General features: G+C 41.1%; 1 protein-coding gene across 4 annotated transcripts; it reads right to left on the reverse strand.

The window, feature by feature from the left end:
• Nucleotides 1-2,484: 2,484 nt before the first annotated feature.
• LOC100216926 (zinc ion binding) lies at nt 2,485-13,415 on the reverse strand. Of its 4 annotated transcripts, none has more exons than XM_008656263.4 (17): nt 12,848-13,415; nt 12,082-12,161; nt 11,379-11,572; nt 9,507-10,401; nt 9,119-9,237; nt 8,814-8,873; nt 6,423-6,473; nt 6,092-6,162; nt 5,154-5,323; nt 4,742-4,792; nt 4,611-4,667; nt 4,339-4,395; nt 3,787-3,849; nt 3,620-3,712; nt 3,426-3,488; nt 3,221-3,283; nt 2,485-3,118 (listed from the first exon to the last, which is right to left on the reverse strand). In XM_008656263.4, the coding sequence occupies exons 1-17, from the start codon at nt 13,057-13,059 to the stop codon at nt 2,778-2,780; spliced, it is 2,640 nt and encodes an 879-aa protein (XP_008654485.1). In that variant the 5' UTR covers nt 13,060-13,415; the 3' UTR covers nt 2,485-2,777. The 4 variants fall into 4 exon arrangements, with proteins under 4 accessions (XP_008654485.1, XP_020397519.1, XP_008654486.1 ...); XM_020541930.3 differs by lacking the exon at nt 12,848-13,415 and adding an exon at nt 12,601-12,697 and having other exon boundaries at nt 3,614-3,712; NM_001354474.1 differs by having other exon boundaries at nt 2,535-3,118; nt 3,614-3,712; nt 12,848-13,280.
• Nucleotides 13,416-13,987: the final 572 nt, after the last annotated feature.

Below are 13,987 nucleotides of genomic sequence, written 5' to 3' on the forward strand. Positions count from 1 at the left end.
TCAAAAGGAGGCTAGGGTTTCGCGGCGCGCGGAAAGAGTACCTGGCCCGCGCCGCCCCGCCCCCCTTTTATACACAGGACGCGACGTTTCGGGAAACCCGCAGTCCAACAATACCGCGTCCATCAACGATCACATCAAAAACCCCCGCGGAACCACTTTGAGCGAGGGTAGCGTCTCCACCATCTAGCGACGTCTTCGGCACCAGATGACTTAGTCGAACTGGTCCCTCGGAGGGCAAATGTTGGGGCGAAGGCGAAGACGCTGCCCTTCGCTCGATGCCTTCGCCAATCTCACTGCAACAACGGAGGCAAAGCGACCGGCAGTTTCCACCCTTCGTCTAACATGCTGCAGGACGAAGGCCTACGACGAGGTCGCCCCATCCCGCATCCTCGTCCAACACGAAGGCCCACGCGGAATTCGGCCCATTGTAACAGGCCCCGCGCAGCTGAGTCTATTACGGGCCCGATTTGTAAAGGCTTTTCTGTAATGACAGTCTGTAACCCTGCTTTATGGGAATATTCCGGGGATGACCTGGGTGTCTGAGGGCACATGCGTCCTTAATCCAAGACGATGGGCACTCAGGCACCTATAAATACCCCCGCACAGTGCCCTTGAGAGGCTAGATTAACAGAGCAATTGTCTTTCCGAACTAAAACCTTGTTTGCATTACTTTCACTCCCCCCGTTGGATCATCTTGCTCGGGAGAGCAAGTTCCAACAATAGCAACACTTAGATAAAACCTAGTTTGCACATTCTAGTTTATCTATTTGCATAGGTTTTGCTCTAGGGATTTATTTGTGGCCTAATTTAGTAAAAAAATTTAGAAGTCCTAATTCACCCCCCTCTTAGACGTCACCCGTTTCCTACAAAACCCTTGTTGGCTCTAAAACACATTCACACCTATCTAGTGAATAGAACACAAATGTTTTAATTTTATACTCTATACTTAAGTATAATATAGATATTTTGATGGAAAAATAAAATTAGGTTGTAGTGAGCCTAGCCCGCCGTATGCACTTGAAGCCCAGACACAACACGGTGATTAGGCTAGACGAGTATGGGCACGGTGGCTAACAGGCGGGGCCATGCTCGTGACAGGCTAAAATCGTGTCATGTTATGGGTCTTGTAATAGGCTCGACACATTTGGATATCTATAACTCTCGGCTATATCGACAACTGATGTGGTGGCGCTAGCGGTCGCTACCGACTAGCTCGGCCGCAACGACAATCGGTTTAGGCCATGTTTGGTTTCAATTAGTCTTAGGACTAAACTTTAGTCCTAGGACTAAACTTTAGTCCCTACTTGTTTGGTTATAGGGACTAAATAGATTCTAAAGTCATTAAATATATTGTCCAAAGACTCAAATGCTCTTAGAATACACTCATGTGGGCTTTTAGTCTCTTTTAGCACCTATGTGAAGGACTAAAGACTAAATCATTTTAGTCCATATTTTAGTTTTAGTGTTTGGCAAAAAAGGGACTAAATGAAACTAAAAACTATAGACTAATCTTTAGTCCCTCTAACCAAATACCCCCTTAGCCAGCCCATAGGTGGATCTGCCTATTGATCAACCTGAGCCGACCGTGTTGGAGCCAAAGCGGTCAGTATCGAGTGCTCCATTGGGCGGTTCTGTCAGTATCAATCCGAACCAATCAATAATTGTCTTTAGTGATGTGATCTAATTAGTTCACGTGTCTACCACGTCAATCGGTTGTTTTTTAATCATTTGAAGTTCAAGAAAATATAAAAAATCAAAAGGTAACCAAAAATATATATTATGTAATTTTTTAGCTTTAGAAATTATGTGTTTTTCTTTATATTTTACGAATTATAAACTTTTAATTTATGTTTATAGTTTTTATTTGGTTTTTATGAATTATGTAGTTTTTATTTTCTTAACTATGTGCTCCGATAAATTTTTATTTCGATAAATAAAATATTATTTTTCATTTTAAATAAAAGTCAATAAAAAGTATATATCAAATGTACACTAAAACATTACACAAATATGGTGTCACTGAGATGGCATAAGGACTGGTGTCACTGGATCCAAACTACATAATTTATCGAAATTATGTTTTAGTGTACATTACACATAATTTATCCCTTGCTGGCTGGCTCCAGCAAGGGATTCTAAAGTCTCCTCTATCCTAAATATAGAGGATCAAACGGTTCCTTACACTCTCCAGCAGCGTCCTCTAAACGGTTCTCTAAATTTAGAGATAGTTTCTTTAAACGGTCCCCTATCCATTTAAATACTTTAAATAACCGGTTTAGTAAAACTAAAATATGTACAATACATTTAAGAGTATGACAAATACGTATGTACAAAAATAAAAAATAAAAATGTCTCTAATATAGAGAAGTTTACGTATCAAGAACGTGATTTAGAGAAGTTTGTTGGAGAGAGAAGATATAGAGGATGAAATCTTTTAGAGTAATCTGTAAAGGACGGATATAGATGAGAGAACGTTAAACAGCCTAACATGCCAAAGAACCAGATTTTCAGTAGCATTGTCACAGCACAGGGATACTGAATAGTCCACAAATATTTCATCCCAACAAATCCTCTTTGCCATCAAACAACCATTGTTTTGTTTGGCAAGATGTTTTTGATTGGTGGGTGAGGTGATGGTGGGGATAGGATGTCATCATCATATCATATAACACAGAAGGATGTACACCCCAGCAGAACACATATATCTGCCTCGAAGCCCCCCCGCTTTTTCCGCGATACATAAATACATCTAGTCTTCTACGAGGCTCCTAACTAGCCTACCTAGTCATCTGCAGTGCGTCCACGAGCAAGATGGCGTCATTACTAGTTTGGCCTGTTCTCCAGACCCTGAAGTCGCCGGGGAAGAAGCCATTGCTCCACCAGATGCTCAGATGCTGCATTGTAAATGGCCCTTGCTCATCACCCTGAGGATCAATGTAATACCAAATGCGCTCCTTCACCTTCACGTGTTTATGGCCTCGACTATTTGCCTCAAGCTGCACGGGATGGTTATCCCCAGCATAATCAGCTTCAAGATCAACTACTGCTGTTTGTTCTTCTTTATAACAACGATGACTGTTGTCCTCGTCATCGTCGTCAATGGTAATAACATCAGCAGCTGAAACAAGTCATGTTCAGTCAGGTATGAGAGAACAGAAACATCGTGTTTTCAATCGATCAGCATGAAAAGAAGAAAGGCGGCAAAAGCAGTGGAACAAACCTTTAGCACACTGCTTTTGAAAAAATGCTCCAGGTGCATCACCAGCAGCGTTGGCTTTAGTAGCTTTGTGAAGTAGGAACAATGAAAAGGGTCAGATAGCTCAACATGGTATACGTCGGAAAAAAAATTAACAGCAGAAAGAGGAAAGATATTTAAAAAACCCATAATAAAAGACCATCCATTCAGAAACTCATTGCAAGCAAACCTTCAATGCTCCCGTGCTGGACATCTGTTCCAGTTGTATCAACATCCGTGCTAGCTTTAACACCTGTGCATCACACAAAACGAACAGTGCAAATAAGAAAACCATGCATTAGGGGTTTGACCAAAATGCAGAGCAAAGTGGATGTGTAAATTTGCACGGCTAGACATGCAGGGCTAGTATAAGAGAACCTTCACCATCCAGCTCCTGAACAGATGAAATATCACCAGCATTATTGGCTTCAGTGGCAGCATGGCGATGCAAATACTTTGGTAGCGCAGCAATAGCAGCTGTACAGGTAGAGGAAAGGTTACTAGATCAGTTGTTACAAAACTAAGTGAAAAGACAAGTAACAAGAGAAAACCTGTAGTGCTCCGATTTTGATTGTGTATTACAGCTGTACCACCATCGGTGTGGGCCTTATTAACTGTGTCAAATAGTAACAGCAAATGAGAATTAGACAAATATCCACTTACTCCAGTTTTAAAATGCTACTAAAGGCAAAGCATAGGCGTTGGTGGCTTTGGAAACATAGAAATAGTGGGAGGGAGGGGGGCTAATTCTAGCAGCTTTAGTGCAACAGATTAGAGATGAGGGCAACATATGGTATGTGAGCAAACCAGAGGCCTCAAACACATTTGGCCATAGCATGGTTGTGTGGGTAGTCTTGTTGGTCATCTTTAGTGTTCTTCGAGTGTTACTTCATTACTTGTACCCCCAGCCCTTTAGGGCTTGTATGAGTCTATTTGACTCATTTTTCTTCTTACTGTCATGATACACAGCTCTTCGGTGTGTCAAACATATATATGTGTGTCTGCACGCGCAATACACTGTCTAATTCCAATGTCCTTAATGTCACAAATAGACAGATTATACCACCCGAAATTTCATTAAAATGTATGTTGTAGAAGCAAACCTTCAGGTTTTTCTTCCGATAAACTTTCCAAGGAAAGATCTCTCTCCCCATCAGTACCTACAGAAAATTATAGTGCTTACCTCTTGCATCCAAAATAATTGAGCACATTTTATATAACCTTAATTTTTTCTTTTGAAGAAACAAGAAAAAGAGCGTTCTTCCAATCAGTACATACAGTTTGAGAAAAAAATAGTACATACACATAAAACACAATATTAACCTTGTATAAATTTCAAACAGTCAACTGCAGATTATACAAGCAAAGTACAAACCTTTGGATTTTTTCCCTGTGTGGCTCTTCAAAAAAGAAGCCCTTGTCACATATGTACCTACAATAAAAACATCACAATGTTCGCCTTGCATGGATTTTTTTTTAACACATACTATAGAAGCAAATGTTTACATTTTTCTTCTGAGCCTTTTTTCAAAGAAACAATGCTCTCTCCATTGGTACCTACACCATAATAAACGGTTTTTACCTTTCATTCAAGAAAATGAAATTACTAAAAGAGAGTCAATGAAATGAACAAGAGAATTCAAAAAATAGACTCCTTTCTGACAATTTAAGGTGGCCTACTTTTACTGTCCTTCATATTCAAAATAAACAAGAGGAGGCAACCCTAATGTACAGAAGTTACATAAACATCACAAACCTAAGCAAAAGAAGAAAATATATATACCACAAAGAAAATTGACGATGCAAAGAAAATATCAAGTGCAGCTAGAATTTATGTTCATAGAACTTCTGGATGCTTTTGACGTTACACAGATACTTCAGTAACAATTAGCAATAACAGAAACCTTAATAGTGTCACCTTGTAAAGCGACAGTACTCTTTTGAATAGGTTTGTCTTGTCCTGTAACTTGAAATTCAGTATCTTTATTATCTTCTGTCTCTGGAATAACTTGAGGCACCTCTTCAAGTAAACGTTGTTGTTCAGATGGCTTGCGCAAGAGTTGTTTCTTATCAAGGTATTCAAACTTTGTAAAATGCAACCAGTTAAGGATACAACAGTACACAGCAGAAAATTCACTTGTGACATGTGAGTCACGATCAACAGTCATAAACATGAAAGCAAGATAGATTCCGCATGAGTTAAATGCATCAGAGGTCCATTAACTTTTGCCATAGTTTCATTTAGGTCCATCAATTCTAAAAGTCGATTCTCGGGTCCATAAAATTTTTTTAGTGATGCACCGTAGGTTCGTACCACTTCGTTTATGCTTTTCAGCCAACGCGGCATGTATAACGCGCCATCCATGGTGGCGAGTCCAGCACCTCCGGAGTCCGGAAGCTGGGAGGAAACTAGCTATGGCCGTATCGGCTCCATCATGGCCCCCTTCCCATCGCACACTATGCAACTCGCTCAATCGAATTGAGTTGTGTGGCTTTCTCTCCTGCTTTTCGTCAAATGGGGAAATAGTGGAGAGAGAGAGAAGGCTAGGAGGGTGGACTTACAATATATGTCCCTTGTAAGCTAACTGCAAATATATTAACTGTTCTGCTGGTAAAACTCTTGTCAACGCACCTCAGTGCTAAGTTGTACATGCCGCATCAACCAAAAAACATAAACGAAGAGGTATGAACCCACGGTGCATCACTTACAAAGTTTATGGGCCTGAAAATCAACTTGCAGAGTTGGTGAACCTATGTGAAACGAGGACAAAAGCTAGCGGACCTCTGGTGTATTTAACTCATTCCACATTAAGAAACATCAGTACATGATTAAAAGAGCTCGTATAGCAAGGATATTCCTTGCGCCAACCTTTCTCACTCGCCCTGTCAATTAATCTTTCTAGCCTCTGGAGTTCTTTACTGATCCACTAAAAGGGAGAAATGACCACATAGTTATAATTTCTTACAAAAAATCATTTGGTAAAATTAAGAGAGAGCAACTATACAAAACATGTCTCAGAACCAAAGTACAGATTTTAGTGTGTTATTCAAGTCATGAGAACTGAGATACAGATAGTGATTGTTGACTAACAAAAAAAGAGAAGTTTATCTCAATTCAAAATGAAAACATTTTTTTCAGAATGTACAACATAATGTGCAGTGTTGATAGATCTTGTAGCATACGTACATGATTCACTATCTCCCTACGTAAACTTCTTGCTTTCTCCTCTAGATCCCCCTGTAAAATTCAGCAAGCTAAGACAACTACAAGAACTTTAGCTCATTAGTTAGAAAAAATACTCAATTAAAACAAACAAGCTTCCATCTGATTACTCGCCATGCCACACCAACAATGCATGATCTCAATCTGATTCAATAAGACAATTTCATCACGGTCAGGGGGCAATTGCATAATAAGACTGTCTCCAGTAGATAGGGTAAAATAGGGGACACGGAACTGTAGATAACATTGTTTGATACTGTTTGCAGAGTGGAGTTTGAAATAGGGGAGAATATATTGGATTGGATAAGGGGTCTGCTGGAGATAGCCTAAGTACCCGCAATTACACATTTAAATACAGGTTTTTCATCTTTGCATCATTGCCCCCCTGATTTGACCAAGTCAATGCACCATTGCCCCTGCCTTCGCCTTCTTTGATGGCAAAACTAGGGGCAATGATGCATTGACTTGGACATAGTAGCAGCAATGGTGCAAAGTTGAGAAAAGGAGAGCAAATGTGCAACTAGAGGTCAAAGTTGAAGAGCAGAATTGTGAATGATCCAGTGAACAATACTGCATGTCATGATATAACCAAACATTTTGTGTTACTGACTTGTATTAGTATGTGAAGTGCCAATTCCTTAAGCAATTTTAGCCAAATAAAGTATTGTTGTGATATTGCACCATCAGTTAACCGCTAATAAATATACTTGACATCTCTTGAACAAAAATGTGTACATTAAATACAAATTCCTTCAACAATTTTAAACAAATAGCAAATTGCTGCAATATTGTATCATCAGATCATCACTAATAAGATATGATTGTCAGAACTGAGATGGGTAAAAGTTATTGTGGCTCTTTACCGTGTTGTTCAATGTATGCACCAAACTATAAGGGCAACCTCAACGGTTGAGTCAGCCTGCTAGCTCATATATTATCACGTCATCTGAGTACATGAGTCATACTCTCCAGTAGCCTCAGTAGTCTAGCGCAAACTTTTCAAGGTGGGTCCCACATCTTACCTTTCTCTCACCTATCTTCGTTATATCTCCCAACCATGATGCATGATAGCTCCGCCAATGGCACCGAACGCCATGCTCGCACTCACTTTGTCGTTCACATGAGAGCCAGGCCGCTCGCGAGACGCTGCGGAGCTTGCGTGCCACACTGGGTCCTCATGCGATGCGACCGTCGTCTGGCTAACACCGCGTCTGGCATATGTTGTCCTAAGCTCACGCATCGTGCACCGGGTCACTCGTGAGATGTCACCAAGAACCCACCGCACATTGGGTCGCTCGCGACGCCACCGAGCTCACTCCATGTGGCGGGCTGCAGGGCTCGTGTGCATCTAGCTTCTATCGTCTTGTGCTTGCACAACGCATGCCAAGACACTCACGAGACGCCACTAAGCTCACGCCACATCAGATCTGCCGCCATCATACGCTCACACCACCACGTCCCCGCACATGTGTGTGTGCCACTGACGACCACCACCGCAGAGCTCGCTTCCCTCTCTAATGCTTCTCTAGAGAGCGGCTCCCAGGTCCCAGCTCTCTGCACACATTCTTATGATCAATGGTGGATGAGTGGATAGTCGTCATCTAGAGAGAGTGAGAGGTAGAAAAGGCATTCTTTATTTTGGAGAGAGATGCAGTGGAGGGTTGATCATGTGTTGGGTCAGGTTTTCCTTGGGACACACAATTGATCCTAGCTCTTGTTTTGTTGCTAGCATGGAGAATTTTTTGCTTTCTCTTTCTTCCACAAAAGCAAGAATCCATCATTAGCTCCCTTCGAGCTAGCTGACATGCTACCGTTGGAGTTGTGCCCTAAGATAACCTCTAATAATTACAAGATACAAGATGATTATCCCAATTTAGTGGGAGTGAATTTTAGGCTGAGGTTAAAAAAAGGTCACTAGCTGGTTCCCCTGGTTGTGTGCACACGAGATGGACTGGCCTATGGGGGCGGATCCTCGCGTAGAGGCTGGGAGGGATCAAAGCACGAGTAAAGATTTGGTCTATAGAGGACGGACCCTCATGCTGCACGGGAGGCCAGCTTTCGTGACCTTTCTCGGTCGGGGCTCTGATTGAGCTTCTTAATATAATGTCGTGGGGGCGGTCTTTCCCCTACCGACCGAGTTTTTTTTCTTCTTATTAGGTTTCATGTGTAGTGTAGCCTACCCCAACTTGTTTAGGACTAAACTCAAAGGTTTTGTTTATTGTTATTGGTGGTAACTCCTCTCCTGTTATCACAAAGAATGCCAATTGAAATTAGAACTTCAGTGGCTTGCATTATCATCTGCTACTGGGCCACAAACATTTTTGTTAAAGGAAACAAAAAGCAAGGGTAACTTACAACAGTAGGCCTTTTAAAGGATTCATTCTTGGCCAGCAGCCGAAGGTCTTGACATTCTTCCTATTATAATAAACAATAGAATGTTTTGCTCAACATTATGAATGCAAGGGAAAATATTAAGTGATACATGGAGGAAACTATTATTCTGAATGAGAATAACAAAAAATGCAGTTTGATAGGATATATATTTACTTTTCATAAAAAATAAACATTTTTTCCCAAAAAAGTGTAGGTATACCTCTGTTCCCTAACACAGCCTGCCCATCTATAGCTGCTGGAACACACAAAGTCACAGTAAATCATACCTCTTCGTATTCTTCATCTGACAAACTTGAAATTTTGATGTCAGGTATGCTGGAAATACATAAAAGAATATCTGTTGATACATCATTTATCTTGTATTCTTCAGGGGATTTACTGGTGCCTGTTTGCATATCTTATGTGAGTAGATAGCAAACAAATATCTCATTGCTAAAAGCTAGAGAGCATGTAATATTTATATATGGAAATATGGAATCCACTAATTTTTTTATTTAACTCGCAGAGACTGATTTCACAACAGAATAGAAACATCATGCATGAGAAGCAGATTTATAGACATCTGCTGGATGAATAGCAAAGATGCAAGCAATGAAGCATTGAAGCAAAGAATGGCGTTAGCTCACAATTGGAGTGCTAAAAGTTAAGCATTACCTGTTACTAGTCCAAGCTGATACAACTTTCTATGTTGGTGCACCTTTTTATGCATGTAGAAACTATAATCGTTGAGATCAATCTTTATTCTCACAAAACAGCCAATAACTTTGCTGCCAAATGTATCCGGCTCCCTTAGTAGATCCACAACCAAAGATTTCTTCAAGTAGATTAAATCAATGTTATGGCGAACAAGAGCAGCAAAACATCTCTTGTTTATTTCTGGAGTACACTTTGGAGTACTGGAACTGTAGTTCCCAATACGAGCTTTCTTTCTCACAAATGTTTCATTGTTATCATCAGAGTTAGCAAAAGTTTCATCCTCTGATGTCATATTCACAGCAATATGCTTACCTAACAAGCTATATATCCTGTTGTACCTCACTTTTGATCTCCTAAACAAAATCTTGAGCTTGTCATCACATATGACAAGTTTTTTCTTATCTCTTGCTAAGAGACCTTTTTGTTGAATGTACACCTTCACAACTTCAGTAGCACCATGTTGATCTAGGGAATTCAATGTATCTTTGCCTATAGAGGAAAGGAACTCCATGAGCTCTTTTGAACCCCAGCCCACATAGCCATTCTTCATTGGCCTATCTTCCCTCAGGAAGAATTTCATTGTATTCGATGTTCCATTAAATTTGGTTGTGGAAGATGGCTTGTTGTCATCGTCGTCATCACTATTGCCCACAAAATCATCATCTGAACTGTGTTCTTCATCATGAACCTTTTCTAAATCTAGATCTTGTTTGCAGTTTAGTTTTTCTTTCAGAAAAGCATATGCTTTTTCAAGCTTATCCAGAGTCATGCTCTCCTTGCCTTTAACTATCTCCTCCCAATACTCCTTGAATAAAAATTCATAAGTTGCCCTGTCATTGAAATCAACCCTCTCCTATAAAACACAGTACAAAAGGGGAGTGAGAAAACATAGATTCAACTGAAGTCAATGGAAGAGACTCAGGCTGACTTGACTCAAATAGATTGTTCACAAAGTTTAAGTCTTAATCTACCCTAGGTTAATTATACAAAGAAATTTGTTCTACAATATAACTATCTATCATGCAAGCAACTACACTGTAAGAGACACGCATGTTACACAACACTGGTAGAGACCAGCTGCAACATTAAGCGAATAATTACTCGATCTGCGGGGGTTAAGACAACCCTTGGTATTGAATTAAGAAGAAGACCTTCTCACACAGCTCCAGAAAACCTCTGAACCCCTATCCCACCCATACACAGCGGCTCCATAGACCATGAGAACGACCACGACCAAGGCCAGGCCTTAGACCTATGCTTTGTCGTGTGACAAAGGAGGGGATTTTTTTAACCCCAACCTGAAATTAGCTCCAACGGGGAGTCAGACTCATGAACTAAGGAGTGCTACTAAGACCACCTAACCAACTCAGATAGAGGCCCTTTTGCAAACTAATAATTACTAGTGGCTCAAAAGGAATAAGTGATCTTGATTCTCAAGACGATATGAACAAACAAAATACCACAACCAACAATTATTAGTAGTGCATAAGCTTATAAGATATGTTAAAGCATAACGATAGATTAACTAGAGAGGTGAAGTATCAGTAAATGTTTAGGGAAACATTAAATTACATTAGGTTAATTTCCACCCAAAAAAACTACAAAACAGCAATACAGAACCAAATAACACAGACGACTATATTGAAGAAATATGCTGTTAAACAGCAATTGTAGGGCATTTCCAAAGCTGAAACCCAGTATACACTATTATCAGCTAGTTACAGATGACGAAAGGGAGAAGACAAACAATAGTAAAACAGGAGCAATTGATGGCATGAGAGACAGTAGAGAAAACTAATAATTTTGCACGCAGATCCTGCAGGTAGTTACCCCATCGGAGTCAACATCAACATTCTTCTCAATCATGATTGCCATCCTTAAACAGTTGGTGCAGAATCCCTTTGTCTTCCTCAAGACTGGGACGAATTCTGCTTGTTTCACGCAATTTTGACAAAAGGCTTGCCACGGACAGCAAAAGCAATAATAACGTGAACGCCCTTTACAAATAAAGCAAGTATGCCATTCTGCAAAGTATAGTTTAGTCAAAATCACGATAATTAATAATATACTGCGGAATATAACAAAATATGAAAATTTAATCCACAAAACTCAACCAAATTCAAGTTACAAACTTACAACTGAGGTAGCTTTCCCAGTTATAAGCATTAGGTATTTAGGTTTGATCATGTGCCCAATTAAGAAATTAACTCATTTATGCATTTACCCAATTAGCTGACCACCTGGAAAATTGAAAGATTTCTATTTTCCAAAACTCTGATTTCCCAATATTGAGCTGCATATTGCAGTCCCTTATATAGGAATATAGGATACCCAGAGTAAGAAGTAGAAGAAAAAATAAGAAAGACCGAACAATGTTTAAGCCTATGGAACTTTATCAAAAAGGAAGGTAATGACACTATGAGATATGCCAACTTTCAGTAAGCCATTATGTTCCCTGGCGCAGAAGCATGCATTTTCACAACTACAATGGACACTCATAGGAAGTTTAAACAAAGAATAATGAAATGCTTACCACAGATGAATTCTTCATCTGAATTGAGGAAGCCGCTATCTTTCCCCACGCAAGCAGGATGGTAAGCTTTCTGGCAGCCCCTGAGAAAAAAAGTTTTGAAAATCTCAGGAACACGAATATGTACTACAGCAAATCAGCAATGAAACAAAGTGATTTGACTCCATAGAGATGAACAATTGATAATGCCTTGACACCAAAGGGATAAGGCAATATCTATTGTCTACTGCAATGTTAAACCAGCAACCTTTTGCTAATGACAACCCCACCGCTTGCTATTTATAAGGGAAAACAGGGTAACAGAAATGGTGACTGGATATTTGAATGATGAGCAAATGACAACACACGCCCATGAAAAAGCAAATGCTGGCACTGACAAAATTTTCAGTTTCAACCTAGAGCTGCAGCTCTAACAATGAATACAAGGAATCAAGGATCAACGGCAATAGAGGCATCCGGTCTTATAGTGGTACCAACAGGAGCGTCGCTGGTCAAAGTTTGCAGAGCACAAAAAAAAACTACCTGTTTGGAAAGCGGGATTTTTTTCCTGTTGCTTTCCCCATGTGAAATTGAACCGCTTCCAGTTCCAGTAAAATTGCTGCATTCCACACGGTCCCTAAACCTGCTCTAGCAATGCCACAGCGCTCACCATCACACAGAAATCCTCCCGACTTGTAGATTACCAAAACCCAAAGCATGCTGCTCATGCGGGATCATGAGATGAGACGAGGGAAGTACTGGGGCCCGTCGGAGGGGTAGGGGGGCGAACCTGAAATCGCAGACGCGGAGGTCACCGCCGTCCTTGCAGACGAAGCAATAGTCCTCCCCCTCCAGCGCCGCCACCTCCTCCTCCTCCCCCACCAGCGGTTCCATTTCCTCTTCCTCCTGTTCCTCCTCCTCGGCCCGCCGCGGGCGCTTGCTCCCGTGTCCACCCCCGCCGGCGCCAGACGCACGGCTGCGCCTCCTCGCCCCTTTCCCCATAACCGCCGACCCAATCAACCCCCGCCGGCCGGTGACCCCGGACCCGGCGAGGCAATCAACGGGAGAGGAATCGAGGGGAACCGAATCCGACGCAAAGATGCCGCAGTAAATGCAATGCGAGAAAAGGACTAGAGGAGCCGAGAGCCGGGTTGGGGATTATTCGTGCAGACTGCAGAGGGGTTTATAAACTCCGTGTGCCGAACTAGCGATGCGGGCGAGGGACCGCCGACGGGGCGTGTAGGTGGATTCCGAAGAGGGGCTTCGTTCCAGGCGGCGGTGTGCAGCACTGCAGCCTGCAGTGGACCTGTGTGTGAGTGTGAATCGTGGCAGGTGTCAGACTGTCAGTAGAGCGTCGACAGCACTGACTGCACTGTCGCCTCAAAAGAGAGTTCAAGCTTGACCCCACCATAGCTGGGGAAATTTTGATTTTTCAAGAAAAAAATAAGAGTATTTATTTATTTATTTTATATCGAATACTAAATAATTTTATAAAAAATATGAATATTTAGAATAGCTATGAAAAGAATAATCCAATCTATAATAACATAATAAAAAGGGCTTTTATTATTTTACCACTTATCCAAAGAAGCATATATAAGGGATATACTAATGGATTGTTGGGTAGATCTCCACAACAACAACAAAAAATCTGAATCTAAGATTCATTATGGATCAACTGCACCATAGTTCTAAGATCTATTAAGAATATATACCAGGGTACCTAAAGACACTTCAACTCACAAGACCCTAATAGGTGGGTTGGAGCACTTTCGTATGTTATCTAGGGACTCAACCCACATGTAAGCATGTTCGCTTGCTTTAATTCGTACTGGTTTCTACTGCTTCTGCAGTACTTTTGTCTCTATGGATTGTAGTTGCAGTAGTCCAAACAGTCGGCTTTAATCCGAAGCGAATAGCCCTATTAGAC

Source organism: Zea mays, chromosome 8 (genome assembly GCF_902167145.1).
Source record: "Zea mays cultivar B73 chromosome 8, Zm-B73-REFERENCE-NAM-5.0, whole genome shotgun sequence".
Classification (NCBI taxonomy): Eukaryota; Viridiplantae; Streptophyta; class Magnoliopsida; order Poales; family Poaceae; genus Zea; species Zea mays.